The 16,887-nt window shown below is 38.7% G+C and overlaps 1 protein-coding gene across 1 annotated transcript in view; it reads left to right on the top strand.

Moving 5' to 3' along the window:
- The first annotated feature begins 8,021 nt into the window (after positions 1-8,021).
- Positions 8,022-16,887, top strand: part of fbn2b (fibrillin 2b) — a 60,256-nt gene continuing 51,390 nt past the window's right edge. The window contains exons 1-2 of the mRNA XM_017406984.3: positions 8,022-8,150; positions 10,066-10,386. Coding sequence (XP_017262473.1) covers positions 10,208-10,386 — 179 coding nt within the window. The 5' untranslated portion in view covers positions 8,022-8,150; positions 10,066-10,207. The remainder of the gene's footprint in view (positions 8,151-10,065; positions 10,387-16,887) is intronic.

Here is a 16,887-nt window from a genome sequence, read left to right as displayed (position 1 = left end):
CAACCTTTTGACCCAATATTTAATCCAACCCAACAGCTTTGAGCTACCAAGATAACCCAGCAGTTTTTAGGTTGTATGCACAAGCTATGGTGCAGATGTGCACAAATGGATGTGCACGTTTGTTGCCATGTTTGCTGGTTAGGTTAACAAGCCAGGAAGAAGCGGAACAAATGCAAAACCTTTTATAATGAATAACATTGGCATCGGTCAGCGTTCTGAACACCATTTATTTATAAATCTGAATTTTAGGAGGAAAACAACGATCCTCACTGTGTAGGATGTTTAAACTATTCTCAGTCTTGAGTTAGTGATTACCACCACCTACCTCTTTTTTGGCTGTTTTGTAGTAACACATACAATGATAAATAACAAATTGATGAACAACACTGTAACAACAGGGACTTGGCAGACTTTTTCCTCCAAGGGAAATCTTATTGCTGATCTTATCATACCAAACCTTTCTGAGTGGAGCAGTTTTTGCAGTTGACTGCAACATGTTCTGTCAGCAGCTGTTTCAGAAAAATGTCAGAAAAAAAAAATCCATGTTTGAAGAAGTAAATGGGGCAAAAAGGGAAATTTGTGATTCCAACAAGGCAAATTAAAAAAAGCCCGGGCTACAACAAAACAATCATCAACTCTTTTAGGTGCATTATTTTTTAGTAAGTCCAGACTTTTTTATTGACAACAACTCTGGATTTTTGAAGCACATGTCTATAAATTCTATTTTGTCTGTAAAATACTCTTATTGTCAAATGGATGGCAACATTACATTTAAAGAGCAAGATGTGAACATATGTAGAGCGAAAGTTATTAAGAGTAAATACCAATCAGGACACAACGAAATTCCTGGTTCCTAATAAAATTTGGCAAATGCAACTTCATGGTCTAATGACAATGTGCATTTATTGAACAGTAAAAAGAGCACAAAACACAAATTTAGATGAATAAAAAGTTTATAAAACTGCATTTAGGAGCAATAAGTTGCATTAATCCTTTTCTGTGTAACCCTGTCAACCTCTCAAATCAACACAGAAGTTTGTTTTGCAGATTTTTCTTCCTTCCTTCATCCATTTCAGCCATTGTGTTGGAGACTTTTTTTTACTGTGCTTGCATGACCTGAAGTGGGTCATACTTCAGCAGTTAGACAGACTGATCCGCATATGACTTGAAGTTAGTTTAGTATTCAGAGAGGTTCATGGTCAGCTCAATGAATGCAAGGTGCCAAGCTGCTGCAGCTGTGCAACAACCCAAATCATCACCTCTCCACCTCTGACTGAACTGATAAGCTGAACATTTATCCCACTCTCACTGTTTGTTTGTGTCTGTGAAAGAAGACTAATGCAACTATTTAAGTATATTTGTGGGTTCAATTATACTTCTTTCATTTTTGAAAGGGAATAAAATGTCATGATTTTGCACTAAACTGATTTTTAAAATGCCTAATCTCTCCCTCGTAGTAATTCTTGACAGAGGTGGCAGTATAATAGTGAAAAACTGCAAATTCCCTGATAATGGACCCCTGGTTTGAAACAAAGCACTCATAATGTGAGTTCGAAGAGAAAAGCTGCAGCACTCCACTGCTCCCCCTTTCCTTTCCACTCAACTTTACAGTTGGAACAAGAAATGACCTCACCTCTTCCAAATCCCAGCTCCCCCAAGGTTTGAACAGGAAATAGGGAGAGCACAGCCCCCGCCCAGGCCCTCGCACCCTCTGCAGCAAGAGAAAACATCAACGGCACTGAACTTTATGGAGCCAAAAAGATTAAAGAGGATTTTTTTCTTTTTTTTTAAGGAAAATACAGGACTGTTTGTGGATGTAAAACTTGAAATCCTTGAAGCATGAGGGAACATGAGATTAACATTACTTATAACTGCATTTTGAGGGGTTTCAGTGAGTGAATTCCAGCCGTTGTTTGGATTCCTCTCAGAAGGAATGTTTTATGCACCTTTGAAAATACAAAGAAGGCTGCAAACATCTGAAAACCATTAGCTCCTTAAATCTTTAGCAAGCAGTCTGAGGATTCTTTCCTATAACTTGGCATCTCAGTACATTTATTCTATATTTGCCTTTTTTTCTTGTCTTTTTTTCTGGAACTTTTGTCTTTTACAGTTAAAAGCTTTGTAGAATTTCACAATCGCATCCAAGAATTTTTCCTCTGTGGCCCACTGAAACCAAAGTTTTTCAAACCTCAGCCACAAATCAGGCCCATATCCATACCTCTCTTCACTGTATGTTTTAACAGTAATTTAACCATTGCGGGGCAAGCTGTGGAGCGTTACAATGCGCTCTATCACCCATGTACACCCTCTTCTTCCTGCCTTGCTTCCCATAAAACAGACTGATAGGCATGTGACGCAAACCTTTCCTCCTTCCAACGATCCTCTGCAGACTAACCTCGCAAAGGCACTGATGTGTTCATGTGCTGTTTCATGAGATCATGTAATCTCAGTCCCTCTTGAACACTGACATCCTTTGTCTCTGCCCTTGTTGTACCTTGAAGTTCTGCATTCCTCTCCGGCTGCATCATTGGGGTAACACAGCTGCACGAGGCCAGACCTGAAAAAAAAAAAAAAGAAACCTCCAGGAAAGGTGAGGCAAGAAATACTTTTAATCAATGGAAAGACTGAGTTTGGTGAAGGGTCAGCCTATATATGCAGTGCTGTAATGTCATGTTCATCTGTTCAGAAAAAAATAAAACATCAGTGGACCACAATCTTCCCAGCTGGGATCATCCGAAGTCAGTCACACTCCACCCTGACCCCACAGGCTCCAACCACAGACCAACAGACCATGATGACACTCTTAAACCAACCTCAAAACCCTCAGCTCCACCTTACCACAACCATGTGCACAGTTGTGTATGCTCTCACCAAGCACCCGTGACCTTAAGGCTGGCCTCTGCCAAAACATATAACAAGCGGAAGAGACAGGGAGAGGGTAAATTCAGCCTGGAAAACTGGAACGATGAAAAGTCAGTGATTCACACAAACAACAGGATTTCTGGATGTTTTATTTGAGAACCTAGGCTAAGACTCATTATTGTGTAATTTGTCAAAAACTGAAAAGAAACTCTCCAAACAATGTGGTTCCCTTAAATGTTTCTTTCTACAACCACAGAGATTAAAGCAACTCAAACCATGGCATTTTCCCTTGTTTTTCTCTTGTACCAGACAAACATTGTCATGTCTACTCGTTTTCCTTTGACTGCTGTTGTAATGTTTGAATACACAGTAAAAGTCCAGCCTATTCCAGAGAGAGATGACACCCACTGACAAATCTGGAGTTAAAGTTAGAAGGGTGGTGGTTAAAAATAAAAAAACGTGTTCCTTCGTTTTGAAAACCAAGATGTACATTTCAGCTTTTGTTTGAAACTCCTCAGAGTTTTTATGAACTCTGTCTTACACATTTTAATCTTAAATGCTACATTATTTCACAAATTTGGTTCAAGAGGCAAGACTCTGTGGGTTTAGCCACTAAAATTACCTAATGGATTTTGAAAAACATCACTTGGCACAAAGTACTTCCTTCAAAGTACTGCATGCCTGTTATACTCACAAGCTATGTGATGAGATTTTGCAAAATGCGATACTGCTAATATTTCAATGCACAACTTCTGTGATTAACAATAAGTTTTTAAACACTAAATTTATCAATCACAGTGTGCGGTACGTTTAACTACAAACACAAATGACAGTGAAAAGGTAAATTGCTGAACTTCTCAATTCACTGTCAGTAACTTGTCTTTGTGCCTATAATGTTTTGCAGCATACTGTAAGTTAATATTATAAGCATACAACAACTAAACATGAAAACAAAATATACACAGTTTTTATTTAAAAAACAACAAAATGAAAGAAAGATTTAAGGGATTTGGTGATGTAGTCCAAAACCAAATACTAGTTTGTATTTTATTAGAAAAAAACAAAAATCAATGTTTTTTCTATGCTGTAAATAAAGATGTGCAAAGGAGCAGTGGTTAGAGCTGTCACCTCACAGCAAGAGAGGTGCAGGTTCGCCTCCCGCCTGGGGCCTTTCTGTGTGAGTTTACATGTTCTCCTGTGGTTTACTCCGGTTTTCTCCCACAGACCAAAAACATGCATGTTAGGTTAACTGGTAACAGGTGTGAGTGAGAGCACGGTTGTTTGTCTCGTTTGTCTCTTCGTGTCCCTGTGATGGACTCGCGACCTGTCCAGCGTGCACCCCGCCTCTTGCGCAGTGACTGCTGGAGACAGACACCAGCTGCCCCCATGTCCCGGAAAAGAAAATGGATGAATAGATGAATTTACAAAATGTTTTATTGTGCAACGCTTTGCATCAGACGTGAGCCAAAACATGTCAGAGTTACCGTGCGTTTAAACATCCCAGTAAACCCAAAATAATCATTTGAATAACGTCAACTTGTATATTTTCAAGCGTGGTTAAGCCTGTGTTTAAAACATATTTTTATTGGATTACACTTGTGGTAACAATAAACTTTGGCTGCATTCAATTTTGGAAGCAAATATAGCTCTTGGAGGCATGCTGAGAAATTACAACAACTGTTTCAAAACTTACGGAATGGAAACTAATCCGAATCCTTTATGATGAAGTCTGCCAGTTGTGTCCAGTCTGATGACCCAGATATGCTGGTTCACTCCTCTGGGCAGCGGTACGGCACGACTACTTCTGCTGTGCATTTCTCTGTTTTCGGAAGATCTTATGGAAGTGATTTTACCCAGAATTGACTCTACTGGCTTGCCATTCTGAAACCCTGATCAGGCACTGGTGGGCTCTCATACTGGTGGGTTTGTGATACATTAGGATACAGATAATATCACAATACAGCAAGTTTGTTATTAATTTAAAAACAAAGGCTAGACTGTATTAATTTAACAACAGTTTGCTAAGACAATGTTATCTAATCAACTTGTTCATACATGCTTTAAAAACCTTCACAAGAAAAAGAATCCTATGACAACATCAACACTATTCAGTCATTTTGTTATTTATTTCAGGCTGACATATGATGTGTTGGTGAATGTTTAATATGTGTTTACTAATGTATGTAGTGGAAGGAAATTTTGGAAACAACTTAGAGTGCAGAGAAAAAAGAGATAGAGGAAGGACGAGTAAAAGTATTCCCTGGTTTCTGAAAGTACAATCCACTCCAGACAGTGGTGGGATTTCACTGTGGCCAGATCGCTGCTCAGGCAAAAATGTGGTTCTGTTTAGAGGCGGGAGGGAGGGACTGCTAGAAGGGAGAAGGAAGAAAGAGAAATGCACACAGGCACAAACGTAAAGAAACTTGAAACTAATAAGATATACTTCTTTCTTGCCATTTATCCCAGTCTTTCATGATGTCAGTGTGAGACTATAAGCTCACCACAAATCATCCTGCGTGACTACGCCGCACGTCTCAGACTTATTTTACACAACGCCGAATGCTCTCTGCTACAATGAAAAGTTAAACAGAATAAAGTGAGAAGGTGCAGAGCTTGTGTGTGTGCATCTCAAAATATAATTGTTTATATTTCACAATTGTTTAAAAAATATGGGTAGAAAAATCATCTTTTATCAGAGCTCTTCTTTGATTTAAACACAGCCACTGATAGCCCAAAATAGCATCACCGCATTACTGGAAATACTGGTCTTCCTCAACGCATTTGGTTTAATAAAATCAGATCAAAAGCAAAAAAGCACAACTCACATGGTTGCAATTTTCCAACTTTGCTAATCTTGAAACAAACAGAAGATATCACCACAAAACATCCCACTCCCTTTCAAGCTCATCAGGAGGAGTCAAAGGAAATCAAAAAGATTTCCAGATTCTTTCTGATCTACCTAATGCCCCGTGATGTACAAAAAAAAAAGTATTTATGACCCTGTCTGTTCACAAACACAAACAGATAGGAGACGGACCTTCATGTAATGACTGCTTGTCCTCCTCCACAGAGGTTGTGGTGACAAACACGATCGCTCCGTCCTGAGAAGCAGTGGTTGTTTACAGCTCCTCTCAGGACTCCGTGGAGCTTGTCACGCACTGGAAGGAACAAAAAAATAACATTTGCATACTGAGAAATCAGAATCATGAGTTTTTCTGCACACTGTTGGACTTTTTAATAACAAAATCGGTTTATATATATCAGCTTTCAGCTTGATATTTTTTATGCCACCTCATTAAAGCACCAGATTATTTATGATAGAGTAAGTCTATATGAAGAGTCATCTATCCAGAGAAGAGGCAAGTACAACAAAAAGCACAAAACAACTGCTTTACAAAGGAATAAGTAGTATTACGAATAAAAAGAAACATACTGTATATTACAAAAGTTGTAAAAGTTATCCAAAAAGGGACAGCAAAGACATATTAAACAACTACAAATACATACTAATGGCAAAAAGATGAAAAAGCACAGCAAATAAACATAGTTATTACAAAAATGCACAAAAAAAGACTAGGAAAAGACATCAAATACTACAAAGACATACACACACACAAAATAAACTCCACATTGTCGACAACAAGAGTAAGAAAAGAAGTTCCACAAAGAAACAGTACACAATACATAACAGGGATATAAAAATACTTCTCAAAGATGTACACCAAAGAGACAAGATTATTCTTCAAGGAGAAACAAAATATCTAAAAACAGACTACATGGATAGGCAAGAGCCAGAAGACAACCACAAAAAGATTTTGTTTCCAACCATGTTGTTGGCAAAAGAGTTAATAGGCTTTTCAAAGACCACACTCTTAAGATGGCTGTCATAAGGAATTTATGATGCAATAATTGACATTTAAATTCTCACGCGGAGAACATTCATAATGTTAATGGAACTGTTTCTATTAAAGCTGTGAGGAAAAAGAAAACAATGAGACACTGAGGAAAAAATTCTAACTCTTTTGTAACTTATATGACACCCAGTTGCTGCTAGTAGAGCGTAAATATCTTGATGTTTTGATTATCTTGATTAAAGTTAGCCTGCAGTGTATTGTTTACGTGTCTGTCATTGAGGGAAGGAGATGTTTGTGGTTTTACAGTGGTTTCATGATTAGTTTAGAAAATACTGACCCTGGAAATAAGAACCTGCTCAGCTTTTCAACTTTACTAAACCCAAACAAGGATCTATTGCTTGTTTTCAAACAGGGGGATGATTGTTAGCAAATCTGCAGACACAAACTATAACAACTGGAGGAACAAATTGGAAATTGATTTACACTGTGTCCTAAACTGAGGAAATGCATTTTTCTTTAACCCTTAGTTTTTATTTTGACCTGTAGCACCTGACAGGCTCCATACAAATTAGATGCAATAAACTATTAACTTAATTTAGGGTATTTTAGCCTGAAATGGTCTCATTTAGCTTGGTAATGTGCATATATTACCTTTCTGAATATAGATTAGCATCATTCACAGTTTGCTAAACTTGTTTCATTTCTAAAAGCTTCAGTTTTGTCGAGTGGCAAAATCAGCTTCAAGGTTGCAACATCTGAGATGTGCTCAGCTGTCCTCACCCGTATACCACCCAGATGGTCACTCTCTCTCTCTCTCTCTCTCTCTCTCTCTCTCTCTCTGTGTTAGTTTCCTATCAGCACTTGTGGCAACAAAGCACAGGGATGTGTCAGCCACAAGCACCAGTATGGAGGCAGTAAATAGCAGGTCTGTTTGAACAGGGAGTTTGACACTGAGCTTCAGAAGAGGCTGTGAAATTACACTTCTGCCAATTACCCATAAAAAGAGCCATCATGACTTAGTTACCTGTTATTCGCTTCTAAATTTAAAGCATCTGAGTTCACTTAAAGATCATTTACTTTGACAGACTCTTATCTCATCATTAGAGCAGCCTGAAGGTGTGTTTTTCTTTCGCTCTCTCTGTCTTCAGGCTGATGATAGTGAAGCCATGTCAGCCACAGGAGGTTTAGCTGCTTGGCCCCTGTTATAACAACTCCAGAGGAGTCTTGAGGAATGTGGGTTTGTCCTGCAGTCCTTTTACTACCCCCCTCTGTCTCTGCCTCCTCTCTGTGTCCCCTCCCCTCTCAGAAACGGGGCAATTCCTTCACTTTTCTTCTTTTCTCACAAGGCTATAGTTGAATAATTCCACTCTGGAGCACATATCCCGTCTCGAATTGCTGGGCTCCTCGACGTCAAGGCGCTCCAACTGCTGCAAGGTATTTTGTTAGTGATCTCTTGATAAGTAGAATTTGGGTATGAATGACTTTGATTGTGACTATTGTTTTTGGAGCCCATTGTTTCACGGAGATTATCCTCTTATGCATGGCTGCTTTTATAGATGGGGGACCCAAAGTAGAAAGATTTAGATGCGGGATAGCTTTGAAAAAGTTTATTAAAAGAGCAAAAGCTGGACTTTTTTTTAACCAGCTATAAGAAAGACAAAGAGGAGATTCTTTTCATTTTTTGCTGCTTGACTTTTTGCAGTTTTAAATCCTACAGAGAGGCTGGGAAAAGCAGAGCGGCTTTTTCTGTTTGTGTGTGAGCAAGTCGGAGATGATGTTGTGTTTTTTTTCATTCATAAAGTTGTGTTGGCATGCACAGATAGTTGCACCGTGGAAAATCCTATTTGCCTTCCTGTCAGCTTCCTGCAGATGACTTTACTGGCTGGTTTGGACATTTCTTCGGTGCTGGAGATGAAAACGACTAACTCTGTTGTCATAAAATACAAATAAGTTTAGAGCTTTATTTCAGATACAGTAAGCTTCATCATAAGAAAATGGGTTTTGCTGCAGAAAAGAGATGTTTCTGATTGACTGTGCAGGGTTTACCTTCAGTTCTTTCCTTTGACAGCACAGTTACTCTACAGTTTCCACTGTTGGGCAATTGATCATTCTTTTGTTCTGCTGATCCCGCCTCCATATATTATCCTTACTGCAGACAAAAAGAAGCATTTGTCTCATGTGTGAGAGGATTTGGGCTATTAGCTCTAACAAAAGGAAAAAGAAAAGGTAACCTCAAAGTGGAGCTTTAGAAGTGAAACAACGTAAACTGTAATATAGACCCATTACTGTGACACTAACAGCTTTTTGCTGCAATTTCGGGGCATATTTCTTCTCTTTCTCTAGCCCAGACTGCATATGTGAGCGATGTGGCTGGACTCATGACTGGAGGGCTGCTGGTGGTTGGTTCTGCTCAAGTTGTATATCATCAGGGGCCCCCAATTCACAGTTAAACCTGCAGTTGTATATTGAGGCAGGAAGGGAGAGAAAAATAAACCTCATGGAGTCCAGTGCAGTTGGAGCCCGGGTGTCTTTCATTTGAAAGGACCCTAATGCGGTTCAGACAGGGTTGTAGAGCCACACATATCAGTTCGGGATGATAATACAGAAACCCAGACCTTTAAAAGTTGATGATAACAACTGTGAGAACAGCTTAACTTTATAGTGTTTATAAATGATTAAATAACATTTCATGCAAATAAAATGCTTTATTCTTGCTTTTGATTGTGAAGTAAGTTATTGATCATCAGTCTAGCGTTCAACCTTCTTAAAGTATTCCTCACTGGTGCCCTCCAGCCCCAAGGAAACAGTTTAGGTGATTCAGATTTAAGAAAGTCCCATCTGTTTTGATGTGTGAACCTTTTAAAATGACGTCATGAACTGTGTATGTAAAGATAATCAGGCGTACATCACTTGTATTTTTCCCTCCGTAGTCAATAGAGGTCTTATTTCAGAAAGAAAAGTCTGTTGGACAGTTTAGGCAATCAGAAAAGCGTCCAGATGTCTAAACTGACTGGTAAAGATTGCTTTAGCATCCTATGTAAATAGGGATTTTTCTTTTTAAATCAGGAGAGATTTCAGTTTATGATAATCCAAATTAATGAATAAAGTCTGTTGTTACCCTTGCAAATCTATACATGGTGGGATTGAGAGATGATTCAGAACCTTGAAGATTTTGGGAGGCAACCAGCGCTCTTAAACATGCTACAGTTCTGCTATAAGGCTGTTGAGAAGCAATATATTTTTTATTCTGTCTAACCATGATGTTTTGTGTTAATTATGGTGCCACATTCAGCTTCATTTTTTTTTTTTACATTTATTAGCTCTTATTTTTTTCTTCATCTGTCTACAGCCCCTGCCCTGGAGTACAACCAGGAATTGGTCAGGATCCAGGTCTTGATCCTGGTGCTTAGTTGGGGTCCACACGGTGAACACAGATTCTGAGCCGGATCAAGAGGTGGGGGTTTCAGTTCAAGGGACAGCCAAGCCGACCAATGGGATCAGGGAAGCTGGCTCAGGTGCTGCTTGGATGGGCGGCGGTGTGTCTCGGAGCAGTTCAAGCGGCTTCTGATCAGATTGGAAATGGACCTTACCAAGCAAGCCGCTTCACGGGGGTTGTGGACCAGAGAGAAGCGCAGCGGGTTCGGCGCCGTGGCCAGGAGACACTGAGAGGGTGAGAAACTGTCTGACATTGTCTTTTGAAAATTCAAACCACTAATGCTCCATTCAGCTTGGGATATCGATCACTTTCATACATTATGAAGAATGCTGATACATAAAATTTGTCATGAATAACTGTAGCTGAATCTGGACAAGGCTGAGAAAAGAAAAGCCTTTTTGCTCTCAGCTTTCTTGGCAGCATCTTTCAGCTGCTGTGATTCCTGGACTCAGGCCAAAGCTCATCTTACACTAAATGATGTTGGTGAATACTACTGCATTGTTTTCTCCAAAACAGCACATGTTTAAGGTTATCAGACTGCTCGCCACACTGAAATCTCCCTGTGTGTTCACTGTAAATGGACATTTTCATGGGAAAAGATGAAAAGGCTGCTTTCTGCATATCCCATGAAGAGATGATGATTAAAAAGCATGACCTAACCCTCCCCTCGGGGTATTAAAAAGTAGCAGGTAGTCCAGGGCGGCTGTGGAGAGATAACAGGATGTTTTAAGATTATGTGAATGGGGAGTTACATATAAACATCTATGCTTGTGTGTGTTTTTTAAAGGTAATCTTTAGCTGTCTGTGTAGAAAGTACAGTGATCAACTCTCACCAGGTCCAATCTCATCCTCCCCCCTCTGTTTCATCTCTTCTCTGCAGCTCTTTCACGTTGTTAACCAAACTTCATGAACGTGGGTGTGGAGGATACTGAATCGTAGCGCAGCAACAAGTTTTCTTCTTATATTTGACCAATTCTTGAAAAACAAAAATGTCCACATTAGTTAGTCCAGTTAGTGTCCCACTTGTCCCCTAGTACAAACCCACAGACAAAAAGGAGGTTAATGTAAATTTAAGAAAGATAGTGGAAGTAACTAAATACAGTAAATTATTTTTATTTATAGTTTAGTACTGAAAAGAGTAAAGTAGAAACAGGTAAACTGAGATTTTACTTCTTTAAACTTGTCGATTGAGGGTTATAGGTGAATAGTTAGTTCTATTTGCTTTGATATTTGTCAATAATATCATGGAAGATATTTGTTAAATAGAATTGTCTTCTCTTTTCATTAATATCTACAGTATGGAAGAGTTTAAATTGCTTCTAATTCTTTCAAATTAGGAGCCAGACTGTCTTAAAATATTTTCAAGCAATCTTGATCAATATTTTTCCTTTTTGAAAGTTTTAAAAGTTTTTCTCTGGACCTTTCTGTCTCATGTTTCCAGTCACAAAGGTGAGTGAAGTGGACAAGTGAGGACAAAAGGGAAAGTGTCAGGTCTGAAAGAAAAACTATCTGCAGCAGGAGAACAGTTTCTGAAAGTCATGCACATAGGAATCAAGGAGAAAAGATCAGTGAAAGTCATGTTGTAGGACCTGAGAGATCACTTTAAATTTTTTTAAATTGCACGTGACAGCAAAACCAGTCTCACTGCCTGCAATATGGTTGCAGAATGAATGAATCATTGTGTTTTACTGAGTCTAAAGTAACACAGATAAACCTCAAACTTCAAATGAAATAATTAACTTGTGTAAACAAAAACTCACATTCACAATTTGTTTACCACCAGTGACCAAAGTATAGATTTAAAAAATCAGAAAATCTTGCACAATAGCCTTTTGTTTCCATCAAATGATGTGTTGTTTCATGAAAGACACTAACAAATGTCAGTTTTTATTTTCCATCAAAAGGTTAAGTTATGAAGACAACAATGGTATGAATAAAAAGGTGAAGCTGGAAAGGACACCTATCTCACTTGTCTTTGTGATCCTGTGTTACCATATAGTATAAGATATATAAAGATAAGTTTGGCAACACTTGTATTTTTTTTTTAAGAATTTCAAGGTGTTGCCTGGAAAGTGTAACATGATTATTCCTGTCAGCAGCGCCTATGAGCTGCTGCAGTTGGGCCAAAACACACAGACCTAATGTGCTAAATTTATTTTCAGTTTCTATTAGAAGGTTACTGCCTCAAAATGATTAGCATTCATCTGAAATTGACTAACATGACTCACCTACATGCCAGTCTGTCTGGTCTAGTCTTGAGGGTGAAGACATCCATTTGTCATGAGTTTTGCCTGTTTCTTGAGCTTTTTCTAATGTGGATGGTTTGTTTTTCTTGCACTAGAGTTGTTGAATTTTTTAAAAGCTTGTTCAGATTATAACCAAACCCCTGCCTATGTCATCCTTTTGTACTTTCACCTGGGAGTTGTGCCGGGCAAAGTGGGCTATCAGCAGCTCAGTATGGGGTTCTCAGGTTTTCTGTGTGGGATGTGGAGAGAGGTTAGTTTAATGATGGCCATTATTCTGACCTTGAGCTCGGGTGTAGTGTTTATTTGCTGGCTAGAGCTCCGTATCCCCTGGTGTTTCTTTGGTAGCAAAGGGTCTGATGCTTACTGACGCTGATTTATTGGCTTTCAGCACACTGGCATAAGTCCACTCAGGGGTGGTATCTGATCAGACCTGAGGCTGGCTGTAATGACTTTCTGGGCTGCTTGACTGAGACCTTCTGCTTGGTTTTATAATGAGACAGGGAAAGTGTGAGGATGGGAGCCTTGCTTGATCTTCTCTCTTCTACTTATTTTTTGCTATAGGTGTATATTCATTCAATTTGAAACTCAGTGGGAGTTTCAAATTCTGACACAGCTCTTCCCTTATTGCTGCACCTTTTGGAAACAACTTTGCAGATTACTTCCATGGATGTTGTCTAACTTGGCAGACAGTCAGCCTGAAAGAAGAAAATCACATTTAGTCACTGCAGTTCCTTCCAGGATAATGTCACTACCTCTCTAGTGGCCTGGATGGGGCTTATATTTACAGTATTTCTTGGCATGTTTCAAATTTATAGAGATGGAAAACAAAGTTCCCATTCTGGATGTCAAATAGCAAATAAATACCTCAGTCTCAAATAATGCATTTGAAAAAAAAGGGGAGAAAACCTTATAAAAAGTTTTATGATTTATGTTTTGCATGTGCAAACAATTTGCAGATTCATTTTGATTTTATTTTGCATGTTCAGGATTACATTGTGTTTTAAAGTCAGGACTGCAGCTGATTACAAGCTCATGGCTTATAACTCATGTAATAAAATGAGTTGGGTGGTATTTATTAAAGATTTTGCATTTCTGCCTATAAATGACCTACTCAGTGGTACTTTTTCACAGTAAAAAAAGGCACAAAGTCACTGATCAAAAAGCATACTGCTTTTGCTTCAAATTATTGTAGTCTAGAAATGTTTTTGCCATGCTTTGAGTTTACAACAAAACCTACAAAATAGCTTAAAGGATATTAGACTACAGCAAAGGTAAAGGTGTTAGTTGTGGATTTGTCACGGTCCTGGGCTTCTGTGTTTGAGCTATTTGTTATTGAGTTCAATTATTTTTTCTCCTTGTTGTTTTTTTTGGACAATTCTTCGTGTTCAGCCTGTTTTCTGTTAGTTTCCTTTATGTGACATTGCCATGTTTTCCCCTCAGCTTCAGTTCCTTCAGTTAACCATTCACACCTGCTCCTTATGTGTTCATTAGGCTCAGCTGTTCCCCTCTATATTTCACCCTCTTCAGTGCACTTCTGCTCCTTGTTCGCGGTCAGTAATTTGTTCTGTCATCTTGTTTGCCATTTTGTTTGCCTCCTGGTTATCTTGCTCTTGAGTTTTTTTGGTTACCTTTTGTTGTTTGCTGCCTGGTCAGTATTTTTAATTCACTAAAGTATCATATCACCTCATGCTGTCGCCTTTTGTCTACATCTGGGTCGTCTCAGTTTTCATCCAGTGTGACAAGATTAGATCGTCAGGTTAAATATTCACACGGTAATAATAAGAAAACAGGATGCTACAAGTTGCACAACATTGCGCAATTTGGAACATAGTGTAGCATAGTGTTCTCTTGAGTTTATTCTTGAAAAAAATACTCTTCATTCTTTTAAGTTATGCATTTAAGTGTTTATCAACTCAAATAATTGTGTGCAACTTTCTTTCCTCCCACAGATGTCTTTGAAAACTGGACTTTGTAAAGTTTTTTTTTTTTTTTTGAAAAAAATAACCAACTTATTTGATTATTTTACTTCTTTACCCCAATTTACATAAAGAAGTGTTTAGAATAAATCTTGCCTTACTGATGCGTCTGATTTGCCATGTCTCTGTTTGTAATTGGGTCATTTTCTGTAGTCTACATTCCTGCTTCAGCCCCATTACTGGATCTGAGAAGAGAGCAGCAAGCCCTTAGAGTTAGAGGCAGTGACACATAAGAGTAAAGCCAAAAGGAGGCACCTTTGACCTGCAGTACACTGCACATAAATGGCAAAAAAAACAAAAAACAAAACTGACCCGAGGCTCTGACAGCTGTGAACTTCTGCTCAGTGTCTAAATGAAATCAGTCTACCTGCATCAGTGGAAAACAGTAAACTGATTAAACCTTTGGCCGTGAATCTATTCTTTACAGTATATGTGTTTATTTTGCAACTTTAAGCTTTATAACTTGTGAAAATTTGAACAAAGTTTATTTGTACATTTTTATGGTTATCATAGTAGTTTGGTCTAATTCATCCCCTCAGATGTCTAAGAAATGCACCTTTGAACAATATTATTGTATGATGCGATCACAGCTGCTTCCCTTTTATTACTATTTAAATCATCGAGTGAAGGCATTTTACAGGCATCAGCATGGCTACGGGAGAGTTTTTCTTCTTCTTGAGCCCTTTGAAGAGCAGAACATTTTAAAATTGAGAAAAATCCCTGGCTGATACTTTTGGTCTGCCTTCTAAAGCCTCTTGTTGGTGATGAGAGACCAGGCAAAGACCCTGAGGTGAAACAGAAAGAGAAAGAAAAACAAACCAGAGTTTCTGACTTCAGGGTAAGACCTTTAACATCCTTCATGTATGGTATCAGAAATCTTTTAGCAGCAGGCAGTTGTTCGTGCTGTGTGGACTGTGTATTAGGTGTTGGAATGCCAGCGTCCTGTTTATTTATTGTGTTTATCTCAGAAATTCTCAACGAGACTCTGGCCCCTTCTTTCCGCTCTCTGTTTCATTTTCATATCGCTGATTTCCAGCTCTACTTCTCCTCTTGCTTCCTCCCTTTCTCAACATAAAGTCGTTTTGTTTTTTTCTGCCAACGTCCTCCTGTTCCTTTCCCACCACCTCCTCCAAGCTACGTTTCCTGTGACTTTTTTTGCCAGTTTGTCCAAATTCCAGTTCTGCCCGTCACATAGAAACTCTACTCTTGTTCTATTGATATTTTACCAAATTTCTCTTTTCTCTTGTCTGAGTTTGCACGACCTTCTGTGCATGTGTGGGCTTTCGCTCCAGTTTCCTCTCACAGCCCAAAAACATTCATGTAAGATTATTTGGCAATTCAAAATTGACCCTATGTGTGTGAGTATGTGTGCATGGTTGTCTGTGATGCATGCTTTTGTTTGACCCTGTGATGACGTGACTCTGGTTATCAATAAATGCAAATACTTACTAAAATTAATACTAATATTTAGTATTTTATCAGTAGTTTTTTTTAAAGAGATCAGTTTACGTTATGACTCTAATTGATGCAGCCAAAATGTTTTTGGACTCCGAGAACCAGCATTATTGTCTAGAGACCTATTTATTGAAAGAAATATGCTTTTTATTTTGTCATTTTTTTATTTTACTGGTCTTTAACATACAACATTGGACAATTAATTTTGCTGAAAGCATTTTTCTGCCCCCAGGACGTAATAAATTTTGTCCTCAGGCAGAAATTGTCTGGACTAAAGAGAGGTGGATCCTGTAGCAAATTACTTTACCATGAGCGACTGCATCAGACTTTATTCTAGTTTACTACACTGGGGTCCGTCGGTTTCTAGTCAAGCCATCAGCAAAGATAAACGAGGAACCACCAAATTAGATGACCACAATTATATGCCATCACACACTAAAAGGTCACTTACTCTGGCTGTGTGCACACAATCCTAAGCTCACTTCCATAAAGTGCAATGATTTTGCGATTGATGCGTCTTTATTACCTTCCTAAAATAAACCGAGTCATAAGTAGGTTTGTAATTATTATTGGATGACAAAAACAGCCGAGTCATAACACAAGCTTGTAAAGCAGCTGCAGCACTGAGTCTTACTGTATGTTTATGTGTGTTTGTGAGCATGTGTGAGCGGAGTCAGCCATTTTTAGATGTGGTTTCGCCATTTCCTCTGAGAGAAACGCTGTGGCTAACCTGTCAGGCCAGTCGAGGGCTAAGAGTGCTGTGATGACTCTTACATCTGTCAGACTGGGTCAAAGTTTGCTGCCTGCTCTCCACCAATAAAAATCCGAGCCGTCTGAGAGGTATGAACATTATGGGATGTTTGCCAGAGAACAGGACACCCAGGCATCAATATTTCGCCTTTTCCAGGTTTAGAGTTCAGGAATGAAAGAAAACAAAACACTATTGCTTGTGTTGAGGGCCTCTCATTTTTCCTCCTCTCCTTTTTTTTCTGGAAATACCTTCATCCATCATTTGAGGAGGCTTTGTGTGGAAGTCGGTTTTGTTTATTCTGAAAGCG

Source organism: Kryptolebias marmoratus, linkage group LG24 (assembly GCF_001649575.2).
Source record: "Kryptolebias marmoratus isolate JLee-2015 linkage group LG24, ASM164957v2, whole genome shotgun sequence".
In the NCBI taxonomy this organism is placed as follows: domain Eukaryota; kingdom Metazoa; phylum Chordata; class Actinopteri; order Cyprinodontiformes; family Rivulidae; genus Kryptolebias; species Kryptolebias marmoratus.
The sequence above is the reverse complement of the archived record's forward strand: the minus strand, read 5'-3'. Positions and strand labels throughout refer to the sequence as shown.